Consider the following 10,039-nt stretch of genomic DNA (forward strand, 5'->3'; position numbering starts at 1 on the left):
CCGTGATTGTTTGCAGATCCCTGAAAAGGTATAGTGTAGTTGAGACGACATACAGAACTCGGAAGACGTGGACTGGAAACTCTCTGAGAATGGGAGCAGCTTTGTGACAAATGGAATCCAAAAAGCCAAGTAAGTCAGTGGTGACTCAGCATGAGGCAATAGAAGCCAAAGCTATAATGCCCAACACATTGGCTCAGGAAGCAAAAGTGATTGCATTGACAAGACCATTGGAACTCTCACAGGATAAGATTGTAAATATATGGACAGACTTAAAATTTGCTTTTAGAATGGTCCATGCCCATGGAGACATTTGGAAAGAGAGAGCTGTTAACATCCCTGGGATCCCCTGTGAAACATGGACGAATAATACAGAGATTGTTAGAGGGGGTGCAGTTACCTTGAAAGATGGCATTAATGCATTGTGCAGCTCAACAGTCTGGACAGATCCCAGCAAATACTGGAAATTGCCTGGCTGACAAAGCAGCCAAGGAGGCTGCTGGTGAGGACGTGCTGTTGGTCATACCTGAGAAATAACAGTATTTGGACAAGCAAGTTTCTGATTATCAGGCCAAAGATGAGAAACTGGCAGAATTGTTAGATGCTGGAAAGACTTCTGAAGGATGGTGGATTATATCCAGTGAAGAAGTAGTGATTCCCCAACACCTTATGAGGAAAAATCGCAGGGGAAGAACATATGGTAACTCACTGAGGAATAGAGTCTATGGTAGAAGCAATGAAGCCTCAGATTTTGGACATATGAATGACTGTTATTATAAAAAGCATTGTTAATAAATGCCAAACAAAGAACAATGCATGTCAAATTAGATAGCTTACACCTATGAGTGTTAAGAAGGAAATAGGAGATTATTGGCAAATAGGTTTTACTGAGCTGCCATGGCAAAATGGCCACAGGTGTGTTTTGGTACTGGTTGATACTTTTTCAGGATGGCCAGATCCTTCTTGTTGCACTAACAAAGCTGGTGAAGGTTTTGGTGAAGAAAATTATCCCAAGGTTTGGAGTATGAACGGGAATGTCACCAGACAGAGATTCACATCATTGCTGAAATATCGCAAAGCCCAGCTTACCTTCGAAGCACCTCAGCCAATGGGGAAAGGGAGAGGGTGATGCAGCTAGGAAATTAGGGTAAAAAGAGGGCTATGCTCTCCAACAGCTTGAGAGACCCCAGGGGAACTGCCCCATGGCCTTTCCCTTCATTTGAATAAAGTTAAAGAACTCTTCTGTCTCTTTTAGGACATAAACTTCTGGCATTATGAATTTATCCGCACATCCTCTAGCACTGAACCTCTTCTGTTCATTGCTGGCCGACTTGGAAGCGTGAAGAACAGACTTGAGAATATTTCCACATCCCTTTCCCTGGCCCTTTGAAAGACCTCTTTCTCCAGGAGAGGAAAGAAGAACTGATATCCAGGGCGCAGTTCATTTATCAGACCCTGTCAACATCTTTTCCAGCAGCCACAGTCAAGGTCCGCTGCTGAACAGCTCTCATAAAGTCATTTCATCATGGAATGACTTGGACATGGCGATTGTAATTTCTTAATACCAGATGTGAGAAACAAAGTTCACTCTTTAAAATTTTGAAAAGTTTGATAGGGGATAAAAGGGATAATATCCAGCGCTGGAGTGCCTGACAAACTGCCAGAAGCACCATAACAGCTCTTATATACTTTCTCATGCATTGGTCAAATGCATAACGAAACCCCCTGGTCTGAGCCCAGCCAGGCTGACCGGTGGTTTCCCCAGGAAATGGCTCTGGTGACCTTATGGAGAGTGACAGCTTTGATCCGATTGTTCGGAAACAGAACTTTATGAGGTGAAAACAGCAAACAGGAAGGCATGCACTGTACTGGAAACCGGAAAAGAGCAGGGTCCAGGGTAGAGCAGGGATATTTATACACCTGGGTGCAGGGAGGGGTTAAGGCAGGATCTGAGGGAGAGATCCAATGGGAAAGATCGATTACCAATATTACAATTTCTTCAGTGAAAAGTAACCAACAGTAACAAAGAGAACTGAGAACTTTCTAGCACCGATCTACGTCACTGAACAGGGGAATCTTGGGAGTGAGCCTTTTGCTTACCATGGCTACAAAGGGTTTTCCTACAGCCTTAGGTTGCTGAACCAACCACAACAGCATATTAATGAATACTATCCATATTCAAACATCACTCTGAGTTTACATGTCCTGAGAATTCTTTCTTAGTTCAACCCTTGACCTAATCTTCTTAGAGTACATGCTGCAATGCACATGTGATTTTAAGGATCTTGTGTTTTATTTCCTCATGAGGGCCCCTGGTCTGTGGTTTGGCAGTTATTGATAGTTGAGGGTGAGTAGTAGATTTCCTCCTTGCTCTTTTGGAGTTATTTATCTGGTTCTCTTCAATGCTATCTTGTCATACAGATGTTCCAGCCATTTTTACAAATAAATGATCAACATTAGCTATTTAATTATTGTCAGTAAGTTACAAAAATGAAAGCATTTAATATTATATAATCTCTGTTTTAATATTATGCAAAGGCCTAAGTTAAAATATATTTATCACATTACTATTTATATAAGCTATATGGTGCATAGAAAAGCTGACAGATAATACTGTATCAAAAACCAAAAACAGTTAAAAGGGATTACAAATTGTTCTATATCAAAATCATTATCATTAATAATAACTTGTAAAAGCTAATACACGAATGTGAAAGCCAATATTTATATTGTCATTTATGACACTGAAGATGGGGTTGTTGGATACCAACATATTTTTTAAAGTCCAAAGAGGAAAAGCACAGTGCTGGTGAGTTAATATTTTAATGGAAGACTCACTCAAGGTGATCTCTCCAACTAGTGAATTAAAAAACTTAAATCCCACAGCAAAATTCTGTTAAATAAGGCATTCCTTTATTACAGTGCTGGAGACAATGCTAGGAATTTTTTGCCATGAGCATGTGCCACAAGACACAGTTCCCTGGAGTTTAAATACATTGTCTCACTTACGGTTTCCTTATAACCCCTCTCAGAGTCTGCCAGCCATTACATCCAAGGTGTCTTCTCCAATGTTGTCTTGGTGTGGAGCAGGGCTGCCATATAGAGTCCTTTACCTGTTATTATTTTGATTATGGGGCTTTGTTACTTCATCAGACGGTCTTCATTACTGTCTTTGCCACCTGCCCTCTGGATGACCCTCCCATGTGGGCAGCTCCCAGCACATACATAATTCACTTCTGTTAGTTTTTTTACTGTACTAAGTCACTACCGTGACACTACATTGACCTTCAGTTAAAGATAATCCAGACCTCCTCTTACCTAAAAATTCTCAAATGAATTTACTTCTGTAGGAGAACAAATCTCTATTCATTAAGTTTTCTGAGGTGTAAAGGTCTCTCCAGGTTCAAGTTCAGCTATTTCTTAATTTTCTACGGTTTTTAACCTTGTTCTACTGAGTTAAACACATTTAATTAAAATCGAAGTACTAAAACCCCCACATAAGGCATGACTCCTTACAAAGTTCAGAGGACTTCAAGATTCTTGGCTAAATGAGATATAATTTCTTTTCACTAGGTGGTTATCACAGGCAGAGCTCTGCACCTAGGATGCACTGCCACAGAAACTGTGAGAGCAGCCTTTGCAAATACATTGAAAGCCCATCTCTGAGACACCTTGTGTAATGACACACAGAGATGGAGGGGAGCTTTCTCAGATCAAGGCTTTGAAAAAAAATAACAACTTGTTTTCTTTTTTCCTCCTTTACTTTTTTCTTCCAAATACCAATCCTGGCCTAGTTCTGTTGGTCTTGGCCCATCCACTGCACAGGTCCTTCTGCCTGTCTGCCTGTGACACATTAAAGAGCACCCTGGGACACATCCCCTACTCACTGGCCAGTCGGGCTGTCCCCATGCTGGCCCTCACAGGCTCACCCTGGTCACTCCAGGTGCCACACCAGGGACACACAGGCTCTGACCCTGTCCAGGTTGCTGGCTGGCACTTGGCCTCTCGCTCAGGTCCCCCAGCTGCTGGCACCCAGGCAGATGCAGCCCCTGGTCCTGGCCCAGTTGTTGACATTAGGGCCCCCTACACACATGCACACCATTTGGGAGAAGAGTTAGAAATAGAGTTTAATGAGAAGACAGGACAAACTGTGGTGACAGAGCACTGGGCCAGCCCAGACATGCGTACTGACCAGCCTCCTACAAAAATGAAACCAGATTCTTATTCCTTCATCCATCCATTTCCCCAGGCTAATTATTCCCAGATGCCCTTGATTCCTCCCTTTCTCACCTTTGTCTCCTCCCCTAAGAATCCCATAACAGTCCAGTGCAATCCTCAAATGTTCTTCATTTGCAAGGCCTTATGTTTCCATAGCCCTTAGGCAGTGATGCCTTGAGTTCAAAAGGTCCTCCACTGATGGACTCATCTGGATGGGTTTCCCACATAGACCCTAGGGCTTAGGATTTCCTGGGACATCTCTGGGAGGGGGAGCCTGGGCAAGCTGCCCCTTCCTGAGACCTTAGTGTGGGCTACTGACCATCCCATGGGCCCCTGTGCTCTCCTGGTGTCTCTCCTTCCTCTGCTGGGCTGGGGAGCAGCTGGGCTGGGGTGTCACTTGGACTCCCTCACCTGCCATTGCCTCTCTGCCCTCCTTCATGGGAGAGCAACCAAGCTCCTTGATGGATAACCCATCAGGTCCACTCTTCAATTCACTTTGGAAGCTGTTGTTCAGGTTCTCTCCTTCCTCCGAAAACAAGTGCCTCCACCTTTTTCTCAATCCCAGGTTTCTCTTCGGCTTTTTGTGAAGTGGGGAGCCTGGTGTCTGCTTCTGCAAGAGACCCAGCAGAGTGATGTGGTAATCACTACAGACCTCTACATCACCTGGAAGAGAGAAGTGATGAGTAGACAAGAGGGTTCTGTATTGATTTGGCACAGCCTGGTTTTTGGTAGCAGGGAAGGGCCACAGCAGTGGTTTCTGTGAGAAGCTGCTGGAAGCTGTGGCCATGTCCAACAGAGCCAATTTCTGATGGCTCTGAAGATGGACATGGTGCTGGCCCAGTTGGAGAGGTTGGTAATGCCTCTGTAATGACATATTGAAGAAGAAAATCAAAAGAGCACAAGGGCAGTTTGTTTTCCAAGGGTGGCGAGGCACCGCCGCCAGGGCCATCCCAGCAGCTGGCGGCAATGCGCTGCCGTGGCCGTGGCCATCTTGGCACGGCCTGCGTGGGGCCTTGCCTGCCTGGCCACCCCAGCCAGGCCCTGGGGCAGAAGGGCAGGGGTGGCGGTGGCAGCTTCCCCTTCCCACGCCCCACACAAAGAGAGGCTCAAACAGCGCCAGCCCCGGGCGGCTGCCACTGCCCACGCCATGGAGGGGCCGCAGGGCCGGCGGGGGAAACACGGCCAGCGGCTCCAACGTGGGACCTGAACGAGATCGACCTCTGGGCACTGCGGGATCCTGCAGGAGTCTTTGAATTGGTGGAGTTTGATGGCAATGGCACCTACGAGCAGCAGTTTTTGTACTAGCCAGAGAAAACAAGGAAGTGAGGACATGGGAGGGAAAACAACATGGAAGCACCAAGGTCAGTGGATAAAGAAGGGCAGGAGATGCCCCAAGTGTCTGAGCCAAGATTCCTCTGCTGGCCATGGTGAGGACCATGTTGAAACAAACTATCCCCCTGTAATCCATGAAGTCCACAGGGGATGCAGAGATCCACTTGCAGCCCATGGGAAAAGGGCTCATGCTGGAGCGGGTGCATGCCAGAGAAAGCTGTGATCCAGTGGGAGACCCAGAGTGAGGGCCCTTGCTTCCAAACTAGAGCAGTCTGTCCTTAGAGGACTGCACCTTGTCGATGAGTGAACCACAGTAGTTTTGAAAGGACTGTTTGCTTGTGGGAGGGACTCACATTGCAGCAGTTTTGGCAGGACATCTTGTGAGATTGGAACTATGATGGAGAAATTCACAAGAACTCTCTCTCATGGGAGGTTTCCCATGGCATAGTTCTCCCAGAGTAAACAGAAAGATCTTAGGTGACGAACTCACCAAAACCCCCATGCCCTGTTTCCCTGTGTTGCTGGTGGGAAAGAGGGAGGGGCAGGGGGGAAAAACAGGTGTTTTAAAGGCTTATTTTACTGCAACATTATTCTCTCCTGACTCTGTTAATAATAAATTTACCTTATACCTATTAACTTGAACCTGGTTTGCCCTGTTTTCTTCCAGTCCTTATCTCAACTCATGAGACCTTCGTTAATTTTTTCCCCTCACCTCTGCCCAGATGTAGCAAGAGTAAGGGTAAGCCAAGGACTTCCATAGGCGCCTGGTGTTTGGCCAGTGTCAAACCACAGTTACAGCACTGGAGCACCAGGAGCTTGGAGGGGAAACAGGGAACACATGGGAGGTCAGAGCAAAGTGTCTGGGAGGAATTCCCAGCTGTGACCAAATTCTGGTTTTGTCTGAGGATGCCAGCAGCCCTCCAAAGCACCTTTGAGTCTGCACCAGGAGGAGGGCAGGGCAGACCCTTGTGGGGAAACTTCTGTGTGAGGCTGCTCTTCACAGTACCCAAGCTCTGCAGGGCTCCCTGGCCTTGTCCAGAAGGGACACATCCAGTGCCTCTTTCATGCCTTTGCACCTAAATAACTTTGACCAACTTTTCTGCTGCACCCTCCAGGGAAGCAGTGCAAAACTTTAAGCAGTTTTTCCTGATCATTGCTAGAGGGGGGCACATGTTGTGTCATCTACCCAGTGTGGCTGTCCCATGCAGCAAAGAACACAGCAAACAGAGACCTCTAATGGAGGATGTGAATAATCACTAGAAGCCTTGGCTGTTGTGTTACCTCATTTTCATAAGTGATGCGCTGGTCTTTCAGACTCAGAGAGGGTCTCTCACCTAGGTCTTGATGTAAGCCTGTCTCCTCTGCAGGAGTTCTGGGTGCACCTGGGTGTGTCTGCTGCCTGGGAAAAAACCATATCATCAATTAGTCACAGGATGCTTAATATACTCATGTCATTTAGAGTGAATTGTGCTATTTTAAAGAAGCTGTTACTAGCTAGATGCGTTTCCAGAACAGATATATAAACAATACCAAGAAGAAAGGCAAATTGCAAGGTGAACAGAGGCAAGGCACCTCATTTGCAAGAAAAAGGATACTATTCTTACTTGTTCCTTCTGCTGTTATTTAGTCTCATGACACAATATATCAAGACCAGTACGAGCAACACAGCAGCTAATATCGATGTGATGATGACTGTGTTCTTCTGAACATCTGCGAAAAGAAACCAGTAAGTTCACACAGAATATGGAGCGATGCCAATATGTTTCTGCTGTCCTCTTCCAGGGGCTGGGACCCAGAGTGCAACATTCAGCATTTTATGCTCATTTATTCTTTGGAGGAGGGAAAGGAACAGTGTAGCAATATAACTCTACCAAAGGTGAAGGATTATTTTCTGTTTTTAAATAAATACTGATAACGTCTCACATTTCCCTGGTATTAGGTTGTATCAAACTCCAAAACTTTTACTCTGGATCTATTTGTGTTTCTCTTTCTGTTGAAAGAAATTTTATCACAAGAGAAGTGTCCCATCCTTCCTGACACATATCCCCCAGCAAGATATTCTATGTGAAATCTTTTTCCCCAGCATTTGGCTGTCAGAAGCCTGCTCTGCTGGTATGTCCCAGCTGTGTGTACTGCTGCTCTACATAAATCATTATGTAGAAATGTAGACATACTGTGTATGCACAAATGTACTTGTTTATTCCGCCTATATATGCACACATCCACCACACACACACAAAGGCATCACAGGGAGGAGTCTTCTGGAGGGTTTCAAATCCGAAAGTCTTCATCTGGCATAAGATCTGACCTCACAGAAAGTGGTCTAGCAGATCTATGCAAGTACAAGGTGCCCTCCCACAATTGCACATCCTTCCCTAAGTGCCCCCCACTACGTTACACATCCCCACACAACTGCAGCCTACCTTCCCTTCCTTTTTCCAGGTGAAGGGCCTTCTTTTGCCTTCCTTGTGGGTGGTCGAGGAGGCAGAACAAGGCATGGAGGTGGCTGGCAGAGAAGTTTAGTCTGCTTGTCACTGTTACTGTTCTGTTGGTGTTTTGGATGTGGTGTATTTGAGGTGTTTCCTCCAGGCCTCTGTCATCCAGCCATGTGATGTTAGGGGCTGGCTTTCCTGTTGCTGAGCACACTGCAGTTAGGAGACCCTCAGCAGGCAGGAGGGAATGGAATTCCACTGTGAGCTCAGAAATTGCTGGCAGCAAAAAGAGAAGGGGCTTTTTACACTCTGGTGATTTTACAGTCAAAGCTCTGCAAAAAGTCTCTCTCTCTGTACAAGGTTTTTATCCAAAAGCATCTGCTATTATTTGCTTTCACTTCCCCTGAGGAAAGTGTCACCTTGAAAATAGAACAGATCTTCCCCCAAAAAAGTTAAACTGAAAATAAAAGCAAATCTTTACTTGAAAGCTTTCAGGTACACAATATGGCAAAACCCACACATAGTATGGTAATTGTTCAAATTTTAAAAGGTCAATTGATTATTATTCCTGTCATATATTGTCTAATTAAAAGGACAGTTGGTTAGGTGATAATTCTGGTATAACAATCTGAACACTATCCACCAAGGAGATGCTTCTGCATGGAAAATCTCCATATGGTGGATAGTATAATGACATCCCCACCTTCTGAGTACATCAGACTCAAACTGAGTGCCAGAAAGAGAGAAGGCGTTGTTGGAAAACTTACTTTGAATGTTGAGGCGTATATCTTTGCTGAAGGAGCCATGACGGAACACACTGAAAATGCATCTGTAATAAGAGTCATCCTCCAGGGTGAGATTTTGGAGGGTGATAGCTGACGCCTTTGGGGTTGCTCTAGTGAAATGCACCTTCTTCTGAAATGACCCTATCAGCCTCTGCCCGTGTATTGAGCTGTAAGTGGCCATGTTCTGGAATGAAGTCCCATTTCTCTTCTGCCAGGTGACTTGCAAAACATCCATCGAGAGTGAGAAGTTGCAGTAGATATTTGCCTCTCCCGCAAGGGCTGCTACAATGATGGTATCAGATTGGATGGGTTCCTCCAAAGCTAGGAACAAAGCAAACCCCGGATCAAGATAGGAGAAAAAGCAATCAACTCGGGGAAGGCCACAGTGTCTTGAAACATCCAGTCACATTGTTCCCATCTTGCAGAGCACTGGAGGGAAGAATTCCACCATTGTGAGGCACACCAGGAGACCTCAGACACCTCTTGTCACAGGTAGCCATCACATCATTATCCTCTGCTGTACAATTCCATGGAGAGGAGGAAGGCAGATTGGGAACAGAGGGCAGGCAGGCTCTTTAGCAACCACCCAACAAAAACAGCTCTTGCTCCCAAGAACACTCCTGCTCCCCTCCTTCAGCACCTGCAGGGCCGTGGGAGGCAGGGCAGCCCAGGGCACCCTGCAGGAGGCAGCAAGAAGGGCTGCAGAGGGATATGCCCTGCTCCAGCCTCTCCCCAGAGAAGTGTGCACCATCCAGACATGTGGTGCAAACCTGCTGCATCCCCTGTGCTTAGGAGTTCAGCAACACCAGCAAAGAAAGGGAATATACAGGCAGAGCAAACAGCTTGTGAGCAAAGTGCTCTGTGCTTTCTGTGACCAAGCCTTACCCAATCTGGCTGCTGCTCACTCGTACCCAACTTACTAGCTACTGTCCCAGTCACCAAATTATATATTTTGGTCAGTATGGTATCTGTCTCTCTGCTTGCTAGGACAGGTGGTGGTGGTGCTGCTGAGTTCAGCTGGTGGGGGGGAATGGGTGCTCTACTCACCCATCGCTGGTTCCACTCTCTGGCAGCCTCCACAGAGCAGCAGGTGACAGATTTCAGCCCAGAAGAGTAGGGGGAAAATTGCTGTGGGGCAAAGTAATTGCCCAGGAAAGCTCATCCCTTTCCCCACTTCCCTCAGAGGGCAGCTGGGATGCCTAAAGGGACTATAGAAGATTGTCTTTTATAGAGGTCTCTTCATTGCCTATTAGCAGCACCATTGTCAATCATTAA

General features: G+C 46.1%; 1 protein-coding gene across 1 annotated transcript; it reads right to left on the minus strand.

Moving 5' to 3' along the window:
- Nucleotides 1-4,025: 4,025 nt before the first annotated feature.
- On the minus strand, nt 4,026-9,815 carry LOC117011323 (OX-2 membrane glycoprotein-like). The gene is made up of 6 exons (XM_033086676.1): nt 9,812-9,815; nt 8,747-9,085; nt 7,971-8,255; nt 7,152-7,257; nt 6,829-6,946; nt 4,026-4,825 (listed from the first exon to the last, which is right to left on the minus strand). Exons 1-6 carry the CDS (start codon nt 9,813-9,815, stop codon nt 4,517-4,519), a joined length of 1,161 nt encoding a protein of 386 aa, XP_032942567.1. The 3' UTR covers nt 4,026-4,516.
- Nucleotides 9,816-10,039: the final 224 nt, after the last annotated feature.

This window comes from Catharus ustulatus, chromosome 2 (genome assembly GCF_009819885.2).
Source record: "Catharus ustulatus isolate bCatUst1 chromosome 2, bCatUst1.pri.v2, whole genome shotgun sequence".
Taxonomy (NCBI): Eukaryota; Metazoa; Chordata; class Aves; order Passeriformes; family Turdidae; genus Catharus; species Catharus ustulatus.

Bases quoted from the DNA above. Each gene is read 5' to 3' on its own strand.
- LOC117011323 (XM_033086676.1), bottom strand. The intron at 8,256-8,746 runs GTAAGTTTTCCA...TTTTGCTGCCAG, and splicing joins TATACGCCTCAACATTCAAA to CAATTTCTGAGCTCACAGTG. The intron at 4,826-6,828 runs GTAACACAACAG...GGTCTCTTGCAG, and splicing joins GCATCACTTATGAAAATGAG to AAGCAGACACCAGGCTCCCC.